This window comes from Saccostrea cucullata, unplaced genomic scaffold (assembly GCF_032062105.1).
Source record: "Saccostrea cucullata isolate Sc308-1 unplaced genomic scaffold, CSIRO_AGI_Scuc_v1 ctg473, whole genome shotgun sequence".
Classification (NCBI taxonomy): Eukaryota; Metazoa; Mollusca; class Bivalvia; order Ostreida; family Ostreidae; genus Saccostrea; species Saccostrea cuccullata.
This window is the reverse complement of record NW_026938446.1, coordinates 412,361-428,221: the sequence shown is the minus strand read 5'-3', so window position 1 is coordinate 428,221 and position 15,861 is coordinate 412,361. Positions and strand designations below refer to the sequence as shown.

The 15,861-nt window shown below is 32.8% G+C and overlaps 2 protein-coding genes across 5 annotated transcripts in view; both read left to right on the top strand.

Annotated features, from left to right (window-relative positions):
* The window catches only part of LOC134250297 (receptor-type tyrosine-protein phosphatase kappa-like), a 127,097-nt gene that overhangs the window by 21,370 nt on the left and 89,866 nt on the right, over positions 1 to 15,861 (top strand). The gene's annotated exons all lie outside the window — the stretch shown is intronic.
* LOC134250311 (cell death abnormality protein 1-like) lies at positions 919 to 5,315 on the top strand. Its single transcript, XM_062732678.1, has 4 exons — positions 919 to 1,332; positions 2,029 to 2,152; positions 2,263 to 2,387; positions 3,516 to 5,315. The coding sequence occupies exons 1-3, from the start codon at positions 987 to 989 to the stop codon at positions 2,363 to 2,365; spliced, it is 573 nt and encodes a 190-aa protein (XP_062588662.1). The 5' UTR covers positions 919 to 986; the 3' UTR covers positions 2,366 to 2,387; positions 3,516 to 5,315.

Below are 15,861 nucleotides of genomic sequence, written 5' to 3'. Positions count from 1 at the left end.
TCTCTCACACTCTTTATACAAGATGAAAGATCTATTTATATTCTATTTTTTTAAATATATGTACTTTTAATTTACTATATTACCCGAAAAAAAACACCTATTCTAAACGTGGAAAAGAAATCCTCGGTAATGCTGTAAATAATGATCAAAGACAACTGACAGAAAAAACGTCATCATATGAAAAAGAAATTGAACAGTGTATAAAAAGTTGCAAATAAGTTCAAATGAAGAAGGAGAATCCATTAAAGTATTAGTATTCGTTTGCCATCAATGACCTAAACTTAATATTTAGGTTAGATTCTGCCCTATATTTACAAGAAATTAGCTGCCTTCTGTTAGTTAAAGGTGCCTCCATTGAAAGCTTTTTGTTTGTAGAATGCAGTTCTGGCACATACGGATATCTCTGTGACAAGATGTGCAATAACTGCCTCGAAAACCAGTGCGATGGAATCACTGGAGTTTGCTTGAAAGGCTGCAAAGAAAATTGGTATGGAGATATATGTGATAAAAAGTGTCCTGCTAATTGTGAAAGTTTTTGTGACAGATACTTAGGATGTACGATTTGTTCCCCTGGATTCACTGGGTCTAGCTGTACAAAATGTATAGACGGTACGTTTGGTAAAAACTGTAGCTTTAAATGTACAAATTGTCGTCTGGAATTTTGTCACAGTATTGAAGGATGCCAGCAATGTTTAATGGGCTTTTATGGACCCAATTGCGAGAACCCTTGTCCAGATCATTGTATGAAAGGCGAATGTTACAAAGAATCTGGACTATGTTCAAGTGGATGTAAAGACGGATTCATGGGTTCAAACTGTAAAACACCTTGCAGTAGTAATTGTGCCACTTGCATTCCGAATGAAGATAATGGACAATATTGTTTATCTTGTTATCAAAACTGTCACAATTGTACAGAGTACGGCTGTCTTTCCTGTAAACCTGAATTTTATGGGAGTTCCTGTGCGTTCTCTTGTCCTCCACAATGTATGACCTGTAATGCTACAGATTACTGTACCTCCTGTAGAGAGGGCTGGTCAGGCAGGATATGTCAATGTAATGTAAACTGTAAGGACGAATGTGGAGAAAATGGAAAGTGTACCAACGGATGTAAAGGTTCATTTTATGGTGATTACTGTAATATATCCTGTCCCATAGAAAACTGTCAAATATGTGATCAAAAGTTTGCGAATTGTACAAAGTGTAAGGAAGGACTTTATGGAACCCATTGTGACATGGAATGTAGTATAACCTGTGTTGGACCAGTTTGTGATATGGGTGGTGAATGTCTTCAAGGCTGTCAAGAAGGCTTTACAGGAGAATATTGTTGGAATAGTAAGTTTATACAATAAATTACTGAAATTAGAAAATAGAAAAGACAATGCTATCAATACAGTCTTTATTTATGTTTGTAAAATTCGAAATTCGTTTTAATCTAACTGAAATTTGAGTAAGTACATGACAATCAGCTGAAATTGTACTCTGTATTACGTACAGTCGAAATACATATAACCACAAAATTGTCCTTTTACCGTGCATTTCACACTTCATTTTAACTTTTTAACAATATAATATCTATGCATGATTATAGATAAATCGTTGTTTCATTTCTAAGGATTTGATAATATTCCAAGCCTGGTTACGAGAAAACAAAATTATGGTCAATGTGATATAAATTGATATACTAGTACTCTATATAGTCATTAGGTGAATGACCTTGAATTTGATTATTTAGACATATTTTATATCTTAAAGTAACTTAACAGTCTAGTTTCTTCTGGAATTCAATCACACATATTAAATACTTTTAATATGTATGATTATGTATAACATCAAAACAGTTTTTTTTTTGGATAAATGTCTTTTGAGCTAAACTATAAACAGAACGCAAATCGTTAAATGTATAAATTGTTGTTTAACCAAGTGTATGCACTAAAAGTTTGTGGCTCAAATTTTTCTCAATAGCCTTTTTCCCATATAAAATGTATATTTCATAGTGAATGATTCATTAAAATATTTCTCTATCTGTAGGGATCACACAATCAACTGATGACACTCAAACAAAACCCTATATAATTGCTGTTTCCGTCCTTGGAGTTCTTCTTGTAATCACGTTTGCTGTCCTGCTTTTTATATTCCTGGTAAAACGAAGAAGGTACTTCAATTTTTTTTCAAATACTATAGAATTATATATATAGTGTATATTTGAAGTATCACGTAAAGATATACAAGTGGATTCCTGATGACACAGTATTCATTTTATAGAGACCGAGAAAGAAGAGTAAAGGAGACCTATGAGAGTGTTCAAGTCACATTCCAAGAAACAGACCACCAATACGAAAGCGTTAACAGAGAACTTGCTCATTAGTCCCTTACTAATGAAACCGGAGGTGACAACATGTATAGGTTTTCTCCTCGTTCCTTCTGACTGTCTATCATTCGGTTCCACTTGGTTTTCAATACTTTTTAAAATTAAAATGAATTCATTTGATTAAATGATCTGATATTTTGTATATGTGAATATCTTGATAAGTAACGATTCAGAAAAGGTTTGCATTCCGTTTCGCAGCAAGGTTTTTAATGGAGTATTGGACATTTTAAGTTTATGGTACTAGTAACTACATGCAGATAACACTTGCCATTAGGGGACTAGTTTTATTTAAGCAAAACTCTCAGAATGTATGCCAAGTTGTAGAATTTATTCAAAAACATTTTGTTAATTTAATCATCGATATCATTCAAGTATCTGAAAAACAAGGTGTCATAAGAATAGTAAATACGAATAACTTTGATCTTCTAAATTGATAAATTAGGGGCGATATGCATTAAAAATTCTCAAACTCATAAGGATATACTCAAGTACTATTTTCCAGCTTAGCAGATTGAATATTTTCTCAGAATTTTTCTTCGCATATTGCATAAAATTCTCAACTATTCTTAGTGAGTCGTATATGATTAATGTTAAGCAGGTTCCTTACTTGTCCTAAATTTATCAAGCAATTTTGCTTAACAGCTGCTAAAGGCACTGTTTCAATGTGACTCGCATTCAAGTTGCAAGAAAGAAGACTTGGAGGACATTTAAACTTCCACTGCACTAATTATTTACAAACAGCTACTGAGTTCTTGAAAATTCCGTCTATCTGATCATACATAGGGCTTATGGCGGGTGTGATCTTTCAACAGAGGATGCTTAAATTTTTTTTAAAATTAAAATTTTGACTTAAGTCTATTCTCAGTTTAACTCAAAATTTTAATTTTTAATATCTTCAGTACTATTCCATGTATTAGCTTATAAGTTTGCAACTGTGTAAAATACTTCAATTCAATTATTTGTTGAAAGTTTTATTTTATTATTGAAATTATTTCCAAAGTTATATCAATTTGAAATTTTGACTTAAGTCTGATCTCAGTTTATGGTTTTGGGGCCAGGTGGAGTAAGCATCCTCTGTTGAAAGATCACACCCGTCATAAGCCCTATTCACATATTTGTATTGTTTGTATATATATATTTTTTTCAGATCGATCACGGCACCTTCCGTGTGCTCCTTGTCATGATTGGGAAATAAAGGAAAACTCCGTTGATAATTCAGTGTATATAATGACCTAACAATTAGCATGAAAAACGTCAGTCAGCATTTGACTTGAAGAGTTTGTATTTGTTGACAAGACCATTGTATCAACCGTAGAACTTACGAAATGCTGAATTCAAACGAGACTGCAGATATTCTTGTTTCCGGAATTTGTCTTTTAATAATTTACCTCGTTTTAGAAATTGTTCATTTGTAAATTATGTTCTTGCGTATCGAATTGTCTGCGAGATATTAACTCCGGATGCAGTTGATGAAGGTTTATTGCTGCATAAAAATGCATAAATTCAGATATATGTAACTGGCATAATACAAGTACAGTACGGGTTTTGAAGCAAAAATGGGATTCTTCGGGTGACAGTCGTCAGTTCATCAGCGTTGTCTTGGCCGATTTTGACCTTTTTTTTTTTTTTTTTTTTTTTTTGTCGGCCGACCAATTTTGTGTCCAAGTTATAATTTTTCATGCGTCGGTGGCCGATTTCTTCAACTGCAGTTATCCGTCAACCAACTTTCGATCATCTTCCGGCCATCGGCGGTCAGTTTATTAAGTCGGTCGTCCGTCATTGGACAATAAGGGTGTTGAAAATTTTGGTCGACGGTTAAAATCAAACTGTAGCTCAGAGCTCGATGATCGGGCGACGATTGGCCGACTTGTGAATATTTAACCTATTAAGGATACATAACACAAACAAAATTTTGATGCATGGATTGATATAAATTTTTTGAACGGAAATAACAAAGAATTAATCCGTAAGATATAAAGAAATCTTAAGTACTCTTTGCTGCTAAGATATGCACCATTTGTCGTTTTTATGCAATTCCATACACATTTTGCACACATTTTCAACATTGAGTCACAATTTTATAAGATTCTGCCACTTTACCTTACAAACATTACTCACGTCACCTATTTGAATATAGATCTATGAAAAAATATTGCTGATTTCTAAAGAAAAAAGATTTTTTGTGTTATTTATTTAAGTCATCGGTGTCCCTAGGAGATAATGTGACTGCTCCGTGTTGCCCGATACTTTGTAGACCGATCCTGTTTTTTCAGCCGACAAGACCAGAAAAATTTAGTCGCCCGACCATTGGCTTAAATGTGACCTAGGCATAAAGCAGAGATGACGATTTTGGACTACAGAAGTCTACCACCTTGAAAATCATTCAAAGAATTATTAATTCATTGCAATGTAAGGAAAGATCACCAAAAAGCACTATGCGTTTTTTTTTTTTTTTTTTTTTTTTTTTTTTTGCTTGGGTAACTTTGTAGTTGTGATAAAAGCTATTTGTGGTACCCACATGCACATTCTAATTTCATATAGTGAAAAATAAGTACCGGTAAATTTGTAAACTGAAAAGATTCCATTACATCAATTTGCAGATTGTTTCTAAAACTAATCAGAGAATATCAGATATTGTATCCACTTGGCAAGGTGTAACACATCATTCTAGAATGTCGTCGCTTCCAGGCGACCATTAATATCCATACGCAAATTGATAATTGGCACTATTTCTGAACCCATCAGATAGGCAGCAAAGACAGTATAAAAGTCTTAAATTATGTAGATTACTGTTTAAAATTGTTTATTATTATTATTTTTATTATTAATCCTTTTGTAAAATTTTAACATTCTTTTTAATAATCATTTTCACAATACACGTAGGCTAGTTATTTTCAAAACGATTTAAAATATGACGTCAATTCATTTTTGTGCGTAGTTTGGCAAAGTCCAGTACCTGTGACACAACATATTAAGGAGGCTGGGGGGTCAACAAATAAACCCCAAATTAACCATCAGATTTAACTTATTTTTTTAGATATGGTATATTAAGCTGTCATCTATTATTTGGCAAAGAAAAAATTCCTACATTTTAGTTTTAAAATTTGATCATTTTTTATATCTTTATATGGAGCTCTTCTTTTAAAGGAGATCAAAATAGTCTGAAAATGGCTGCCACCCCCCAGCCTCGTTAATGAAAAAAAGTTACATTTTACTATACAACCAAATATTGAAAAGAAGGAAATAAATACAGTATATTACATATGATTTGCTGGGCATGTTATCTGGATGACTAATTATAATACACCTCATTACATTGAACACAACAGTTCTAATAACCTGATTACCTGACCTGAAAACACTATGTGCAAGAAGTATTTCTGCCATCAAGTTTCCGTAATTTGAAACCTGCGAAAGCCCAAATGTTTCCCATAGAATCTGGAGATCACGCATGTCATGTTCATAAGATTCATCGATCGGAGAAGTTGAATAAGCCGCCTACCTGCACCGTACTCGCCGTCATCGTTGTGACCCTCGTGGATTGCGCCGTTACCTCGTGGATTGCGCCGTTACCATCTTTAAAACGGTACACTTAAATAGTGTGTTCTGCTGTTGCGTATGATGGGTCTATAACGATTTTTTTGTAAAAGTTTCTAACCTGGTTGTATGTGTCTGTTGTTGCTGCGGCTGCTTTGAAAGTGTTTCATCTGAACAATCGATGGTAGACATAGGAATTTGCTGAAGCTTTTCCTTAATTATCTGCTTTGGTCATATCCAGAATATTTTCTGTCTTTGGTTTCAATACTTTGTCCCTGTACACATTTCCATTCGGAAATACTAACTTCTCTCCTAGAAATCGTGTCATCACTTTCTCCTTCATGTAATGATTATTTATTTCCTGAAGTTTCTTTCGGTTTTCCGCGACTTCTATGGGTCTTTGTGGCGTGATGTAAAAGGTTCTTTCGGGTGCTCCTGATTTTGCGGTCTGGTCAGGCTGGTCAGACGCTTCACGATCTCTTTTGTTCTGTTCTCTTTGTGCTTGGAGAATTTTTTCCTTATCAGTAAATTTTGAAAGTTTGCCAGTAATAATTCGAGATTTCCCTGAAATTTTCGGCCCATTTCTATGAATGTTTGCAGAGGATGTTTCAACTCCAAAATGCTGCTGCTTTATGAGATGTGGAATTTTCTCAAATAAATTAAGAATATTCTGATCCATCGACCTTGACTTTAAATCTGTAATTTCAGATTGCTATTTTCTGACTGTTCTGTCTAAATTAACGACAACTGATTTTAACATATTGACATCTTCTGTCAACATTTTGTTTTCCTCCTGAAGCAACTGAATATTGTCGATGTTCTTCTGTTGTTGAGCAACATGAGATATGCGAAAATCAAATCCATCTTCCTCCCATAGATCTTTCCTTATATAACCTATATCTTGAGTTAAGGAGGCTGGGGGGTCAACAAATTAACCATAAATTAACCACCAGATTTAACTGATTTTTTTAGATATGGTATCTTAAGCTGTCAACTATCATTTGGCAAAGAAAAAATTCATAAATTATAGTTTTAAAATTTGATCATTTTTGTATATCTTTATATGGAGCTCTTCTTTTAATGGAGATCAAAATAGTCTGAAAATGACTGCCACACCCCAGCCTCTTTAAGCCTTTAATTACCTTCAAAGATTCAGTTATTTCCCCCAGACTTATCTGTAAGTTCGGTAGAGTCTGCATTGCACCGAGTAACTCAGGCGTGAACGGCGGCATGAATTGAGGAACAAAGGAGATACCGCTAGTGCTGAAATCCGAAGTAGGCTGGCCATGTCCACTGTTTCTTTTTTGAACTGACATCTGCTCGCGACTAGAACTTGCAAGAAAACATTGATGTAACCATCAATTGTCGCCCGGGAAATATATAAAGTAAACAATGGAAATGAGTCTTGATCATCAAACTGCTTCGATATGTGTGAAAAGGCATGCGTCTAATTAATGGAGACGATAGTCGCGAATATTTTGAAAACTTGTAGTCGGATAAAAATTAATAAAAAACGATACCATTTTAAACTTGATCAATTCCTCAAGTAAATGTTGGCTGCATAAAATATAAATTGAAGTATGACACATGCATCACTATATTCAAAAATGTATTAATTTTCAATCATAGAATATAAAACACGAACTGTGCAGAGTACGTATATGCGAGAAGTAAAATTCCATGTTCTATAAAAAGGGATCTGTCGTTTTTTCGATAGTAAATGATAAGCAACTTTATATATCGAATATGAAAAACATATATATTTTTACAGATTCACTTTATTGAAGTAAATATATTATGTATCTCGTAATTTATAAAGGGAAAACATTCTGATTAACAATCTTTTCAATGTATAGAAAATCTTTAATTCTGAATAACTTCTCCCACCCAAATCCCCATATACCAACACTTAAACTTATATGTATAGAGCAGCCCGGTCCTCCGGGCTGCAATAATTCTATTGTCCAAACGGAGAGCAAAAAGAATAACACAAATAAATCACTAAAAACTTGCCAAAAACTCCAGTTTTTTTCTCAAAAAAAAGTAATCATTGTTCTTTAGGTCTGGCCACACATAACTTTAATCCCCGATCCAGAAAGACACACTTAAGGTCAAAAACGTCGGAGCTCAGAAATTCTTGACTACCCGGCCATAGGTAACGTGATCTTTTTCAGTGATACAACATATACTGTATTCATGGTTTTGTAAATATATTTAACTACATTTATGCAATCAATTTAAATACATATATTGCATGCGTCTTTAAAAATATTTTAGCACACAAAATTTCCATTGTGTTGTAGAGAGTTCATGATGAAGTAAAACTGCCATGCTATTGATCTAAGCTTTTCTAATCAAGCAGTGTAGTATTTTACTCGATTTCAAGCAAGTTTTACATTTGCGAGAATACTAGTATTTATTCCTTTAATGTGTGTCAGCCTCACTTTAGAATTTGTTATTTGTACTTTATATGTCACATCGTGCTTATGTTTTCAAACTGTGTCCCCTTTGCAAACATGAAATTCTTTGTTTCAAGTATTTTCAAACATAATTGTGGGTCATATTTTTCTCAGAGAATGGCAAAATATTTAAGGTGACGCTTTTTGTTTTCATGGCTATATCATTCATTTATATTATACTTAAAATTGATTAACATTACCTTGGTTTTTGAGGAAACATTCATTAAAAATACGGTTACTTTTTTAACCATGAAATAAGGTTCTACAGTGTGATAAAACTTAGAAACAGTCAAATTTGTTCTACCACCTTTCAACATTGTTTTTGCTTGCATGAAAAGTTCAGTATAATAACTATGATAAATATTACATGTAGTTTAAAGCCTTGATTGAAAATGATTTTCAAGGGATTAAATGTTTTTATTTAACTTTCAACTATGTGTAGTAATGCAGCGTGTATATGATGTTCTTTAGTTGTATTAGTATTCATATACGAAACTAAAGAATTGATTTTATTTTGGATTTCATATAGGCTGACTACATGTATCATTGTTTTAACTGTTGAAGAACAGCTCATAGACTGTAATATTTACATAATTTTATGCCTGAGCACAAAATAAAACTCATAATGATAAAACAAGTAGTTTTTCTATGATTTATTTGATGAAACAAACATTTTGCTTGAAACATAAATCACTGTTATTTTAGTTTCCGTACAGCGGATGAAGTGGGTTGCAAACTTTGACCGAATTAAAAAACACTGTTGTTTAGTTAGCCGGTAAAATTTTAGTCGCCAAATTTTCACTCTTCATTATCACTATTGATAACTACTGATAACAAGAAAAATCATTTTACGTAACTTTGATTAGTTTGTTGTACTTGCAAAATAACTTGCATCTTTACTCATTTTTTGTGTAAATATGTATTCAACGCATATAGAGAGTAATTAAACGTACTGAAACTTTTCTTAGAGATGAATTCCTTCTCTTTTGCAATGTCACAGAACTCTGTGTCCGCCAAAACAATTCCATCAAAGATAATGGCATACTTTTGAGCAAGCAAAACGCCAAATATTTTTTTAAATGACAGAGATACATGTTAGGTTAAATATGATTCTCTCTCTCTCTCTCTCTCTCTCTCTCTCTCTCAATTAAACTGTGTTAAACCGAACAATTTTCATATTTTTCTACAGGGTATGAATTGTTATTTCTTAATGAATGTGCGTTTCTTTCTCATTTTTTCTCTTTGTTTGTACTTTTTGTTACTTGAAGAGATATGACAATAATTATGACTTTGTACCGTTAAATACTACTTTGATATCTAAAATTACACTCGCCATAATATAATATGCCGAAATCGTCGAACTTTCAGCCTTTCTCATAACCTCATTAACAGTGATACTTGTACCATCCCATGAATTTATAAACATAAATAGATGAAAGAAACAAGATGTTTTAGTGAAACAAAGTTAAAAAACATTTTTAGCATATACATGTAGGTCACAGTCAAGGTCAGGACGTCATTGATCTTGGTGTCATTTAAAAGAACTTGATTACTGAAGTTTGCATACCAAATATGAAGCCTCTATCTCTCATGGCTCAAAAGTTATGATGAAGTTCAAAAAAGCTATTTTTAGCATATAGGACAACGTCAAGGTCACATGGTCATTGACCTTGGTCTCATGTGAAAGTGCTTGGTTAGTGGAGTATACATGCCAAATATTAAGTCTATCTTTCTTCGTTCAAAAGTTATGGCAAAGGTTAAAGTTTGCAAAAAAGCTATATTTAGCGTATAGGTCACAGTCAAGGTCACAAGGTCATTGACAATGGTGTCATTTAAAAAAGCTTAATCGGTTGTGTAAGCATACCAAATATGAAGTTGGTGTCATTTGAAAGAGCTTAATTAGTGAAGTAAGCATATCAAATATGAAGTTTCAACCATTCACGGTTGAAAAGTTATGGCGAAGGTTAAAGTTTGCAGACAAAGAGACAGACAGTCAGACAGACATACAGGACAAAACAATATGCGCGTCGGATCTTTCGATTCGGGGGCATAAAAATACTAGATTGATGAAAACAACCATAATGAAAATTATTTCCATGGTGTCATAACAATTGTGGTAGTAATCAAGAAAATAAACAGGACTATTGCAGGAGGAAAAGTTTAGGCTGATGAAAATTTTAATCGTGCACAAATTTGCAGGAAGTATATAGGATAAAATGGAAACATTGTCAGAACAAAATGTGTTTGTGAAACACTGATCCCCCTGTATGGTAGCTTATGGCAAAGATTGCAGTTTTGCAAATAAAGGTCACAATCATGGATTAAGGTAAAGAGGTCAAATTTGGTGCTACCCAAAGAAAGTTCGCGTCACAAGGAATACACCTGTAAATTATGAAAGCCATGATAGCCTCACCAATTGAAAAGTTCTGGACAAGATTAAATTTTTTGCATACAAACAAATATACAGATAGACGGACAGACGGACGGATAGGGGAAAACTATATACCTCTGAATCTTCGATTACGGGAACGTAAAAATATACAATGGGAAGTAAAATTCAATAGTTTGCTCGATTCTGATTATATGAAACAGACAGTTTTACTCTATACTAAAATTAATGTAACATAAACCTTATCTGCAATTCTTTTTTCATTTCGTAAGAATATATAGGAAGAAGGACGGGGTTTTTTTTTTGCAGATGTTGCTTTCTCATATGTCCTATTTCCTGAATATTTATGGATAACTTCAAGTAAGCCCCAGGTACATGTAATATATCATGTCACTTTTTTTTATCTTTGTTTTCAGCATTAAAAATTCTGATTAATTTCATGTATATACTAATTACTTGACTTGTTCGGCACGGTACTACGTGTGTTTGCAAAGACATCTTTATAAAATTTTTATTAAAGCATTCTTGTCCAGAGAAACAAATAATTTTGCAAATGCTTAACGATTTCAAAAATATAACTAAGAGGGGCCAAAAATAGTATGGCTACAAGGGTCTTCAGTAAATAGGATTTTTCCACTTCATAATTTGGGCTGAAAACATATGTAAACATGAAGTACTTTTTCCTGTTTTTGCAGCAGGAAGAAGCGTATAAGAGATAGATCATAAGATTATTTCATAGAAAAACCAAGCACATGAATTTACTTGATTAAAGGATGTAATAGTCTTAAAATATTTCCGCATTTAATAATAAGAGGTATTTTTCTCTTTAACGTATGTTAAAGCCATACATGGCGTATTCATGATAAATTCAGATTACGCAAATTAAAAGATCTTAAGTTTCCTATCTGTTTTGTAACTAAATAAAGATTAGGACTCTTTCTGTAAGTAGGACGATTTTCTCCCTAGTTTGGACTTTCAGTAGGGCGTGGCATTCTCGGCGCTACGTAATGGCGAATACTAGTAGATTTTCAATGGATAAGAAATTAATAACATCTGAACTTAAAATTGTTGTTGACAACGATGAGACGCCTTATGCCCCACATCTTTGCCGTGAGTGAACTTTTAATTGGCTGTTTACTACACCCAGTTGACATTCTGCCGCATTTCTATCATATGTATATTTCAACACTGCAGGAAAGCTGTGTAAATTTCAGAAGCTAATTAGGTAACGTCGAGAATGCCTCCCCTTACTGAAAGTCCAAACTAAGCGTGTACTGATTCTAACAAAACTTAATTCAATTGTTTTTCAAATAATTATATAAAAAAATTTTAAAACGGAAACCTACTCACCAACCGACTCCACAAAAAGAACGGTGATTTGAATAAATCCACCTTCATTTGATTGCTTGACACAATATTTAGACAATAGAGATAGACAACAACATTAAATGGCGAACCCTCAGAACGAGAGATAGACCAGCGAACACAAGCAGTTTATTAGATTTAGAGAGAAAGTACGAGAGAGGGATAGGTATATTTGGAGAGAAGTACAGGTAAGGAGAAATCGTTGTTATATTCACAATATCAAGTACTACATTTATGCCTTTTCCTTTTGTGTTCTGTCCGTCCGTCTAACAGTCTGTCTGTTTTAATATCAGTTCGTCCGCAAATAACCTTGTCCATAAATTTCGATTGATTTGAGCTATTTTAATGGCTTTCATAATTCAATTCATGCGTATTTATTGTAGCAAGACTCACGCTCACGCTTTCACTATTTTGAACTTTTGACCTTCGAATTTAAAACACTTTTGCAATATTTTACCAAACGGTAACCATGGTTATCACTTTCAAATGGTCACTGCTAGTGTTTTCATCCCTTACCTACCATAATTTTACCCTTTGGCTTTGACCTTGCAGCTTGACTCACTTTTGAAAAGCAATGGCTATATAATCTGTGTATATTATATGGATAAACGTTTAGTATAAATACAGTGTATTTATGTTGAATAACCTTGTGATCTAATTAAAAGTAATTTGAACCTCATCGCTATCTTCATTTACATGCGATTAACCTCTTTATGACCTGTTTCGAATAATAACAAGCCAAGTGCATTTGTGTCGTTACGTGTAAATGCCCGCAGTAAACTTGCTAGCTAGCGCTCAATTGAAACGTACTCACTTTTACATCGGTCAGCATGAACTTGTTCGATTTATGTTGTTGAAGTGTTTCATTGTTCATGTTTTGTAATGTAGAACATTTTATTTGTAGTTGATTTTGAATCTTGAACAGTGTTGAACATGTACTGTAGAAGCATAAATTTTCGATGGGGATAAAATTTCGTTGATTTGATATCAAAAAAAGTTTCGTGGGGATTTAATTTCCTCGATTTGAAAGTAACCCTATTCAGTATGTAGTCATATAAAATTTCGCGTGGGATTTAATTTCGTTGATAATTATTCAAAACGAAATAAACGAAATTTAATGCCCCACGAATATTTGTGCTTCTACAGTAATTCGTCTTTGAAAGGAAAATTTTATATATCAAGAATATTCTTTTAATAGCATGTAATCTAAATATATCTACCCATTTCCATCTAAAAGAGAAACCGTAATCTGATGGGGGAAATGTTTCGCTATTATTTAGTGCGATGGATGATAATAATTTGCTTGTATTTTTTGCTTTTTTTATATGTTTAATTATTCTTTTAAAATACAAAATGCTTTAATTAGGAATTCTTTGTTATACACAATGAAATCAACCAATATACCCTTTGCTAATATCTAACCAGTTAACCGAGGGTGTAAAAAGGCACCACGCTACTACTCTTAAGTAGAATACTACTTTATGAAATAAAGCATAATAAATGTTTTTGTTGCGAACATAATCTTACTCAAAATTTTTCTTTTAAAATTAATATTCTTTAATATTTTGACAATTTCAAAGAAAAAAGAGTTATATGGCTCACAAAAATGTAAAGTAGGAACATTACTCCAATGTCATAACAGTTTTTTGCTATCCACTTAATTGCAGCAGAAAAGAATTCAGACACACGATATGTTTGATTAAAGTTGATAAGGATTGTCGACCCCCCTAACTTTTCTTTGAAGTTTGACGACAAAAATAAAAAAAAATTCCAACCTCAAAAGTCATTTTTTGAAATGTACTTGTGTAGGTTGGAGGCAGGGGTTGTTAGAATTCGATTTCTTTAAAAACCAAACTTTATTTATAAATTTTCATCTGCAGATTTCCCCGATTTGACAAAAAGGGTTAACCAGTCTGTTAATGAACATTTTAAACAGTTAGAAATTATGTTTAAAAATTGGAAGGATGTGCCACCCCATCCCCACCCCTCTACGTACATGATTTTAATTAATTTGTGATATCCCGATGAGTTGTCAACTCGAAGGCAATAAAGAATTAAGTTTATCATAGTAAGCAAATATGAATTGAACCACGGGAGTTGGCATACCATTCAACTACACTGTACCTCCTCTCTAAGATATTAACAGTAGTGAAGGAGAACCTTCAAGAGTAATGTGCAACCATTTATTCGAGAAGTGGTGTAAATCAGATATGGATGCTTAAAAATTCCAGGGAACTTTTGAACAATTTAAAATCACAAAGTTTTACAAAAATCAATAGCTGAAAAACTTATGACTTTTCAACCTTTTACGCAATCATTCCCGATGATAAATTTAATTCCAGGCTTTTTGATATTATTGGCAGTTGCTTTTTCAATAAAAATGGAACTCGTAAACTTACTTACCTTGTCACTGGTCAATTGCAACATTGTTTTGTTAAAAACATTTTGATTGTACACACAAGTACTCTGAAATTGACATCAAAAAGATGCTCGGGTTTCTGATTGACAATATCTATGTTGTTTTTGGAGACAAGGTCTTCTAACAATATATTGAAATTCTCATGGGTACCAATTGTGCCCTGTTACTAGCAGACCTATTTTTGTATTCATATGAAGCAGCATTTGTGCAAAATCTTGTGCGTTAAACGGAGAAGACACTGGATGTGGCCTCAAACTCGACAGTTAGATATATCGGCGCTGTATTGTCCTTTATCAATGGTAATTTCCATTCTTATGTCAATACGATATATCCTGGCGAGTTTGAGATAAAAAATACCACAGAGTCTGACACATTTGTTTAATTTTTGAATATTTGAAAAGACGCTAATGGTAATCTAACAACTATTATTTGGAAAGTTCTATGGTCAATACAAAGACATTGTCAGCAAATACAATTTATCACCGAGTCAAATGCTGACTTCTGTCAGTGCGCCCTAACGTCATCAAACGTCAACATTTTTCGAGTTTTATTTTTATCGGTTTCCTATTACGAATTACTCAGGAAACAGCCAAAAATAAGCAAATGCCAAAATGTTTTCAAAAAGACGACAAAATAGATTGTGGATTAAACATTGGATAATTTTCTTCATTTTTATTAATTTAATTCTTTTATTTCGAAATAATACCCTTGTATTCTTAAATGAACACCGCCGATAGAGTAAACAGAATTAAAGGCCACAACAATTGAAGTATCCCATGCATTTGACATATCGTCATTTTACAAATGTGGGACAAATAGATCCCAACAGCTTCAATTAAAGTTTTGAGACATCAAAAGAATTGAATATCTTAACATCCTTTTAACTGCAGTAAAGAACTGAATTTTTCTTATTCATACACTGATTGCTTCATTTGCAGAAAAATATTTTTAAAAAAATATCGGGTAAATATTATATCTTAAAAATATATCATACGTAAAATATGTACAGTTGAGATGAAATAACTATTTTCGCTAATTTAAAGATTCTAAATCTAGCATACAACGCAAACTGAGGTATGTGACGAATTCAATGGAAAGAATTTTTACAAGTGTCGAACAATTCAGCAAACTGTGGAGACTTCTGACCATTACCTTAATTGCACTTAAGAGTGTACATGTGGAAATTTAACGCACTTTGAAAAAAAATATGTATAAGACAAAAATTATGGACTTAGATTTTAGTAATTGAGAGAATTAATTTGTTATAATTATATTTTTCAAAAAAAAAAAACGTTTTAATTTACATGTATTGATATACTTTCAT

Coding starts and splice junctions, on each gene's coding strand:
- LOC134250311 (XM_062732678.1), top strand. CDS start 987: ATGACCTGTAATGCTACAGATTACTGTACCTCCTGTAGAGAGGGCTGG. Junction 1,333..2,028: donor AGGAGAATATTGTTGGAATA/GTAAGTTTATAC, acceptor CTCTATCTGTAG/GGATCACACAATCAACTGAT. Junction 2,153..2,262: donor TTCCTGGTAAAACGAAGAAG/GTACTTCAATTT, acceptor TTCATTTTATAG/AGACCGAGAAAGAAGAGTAA.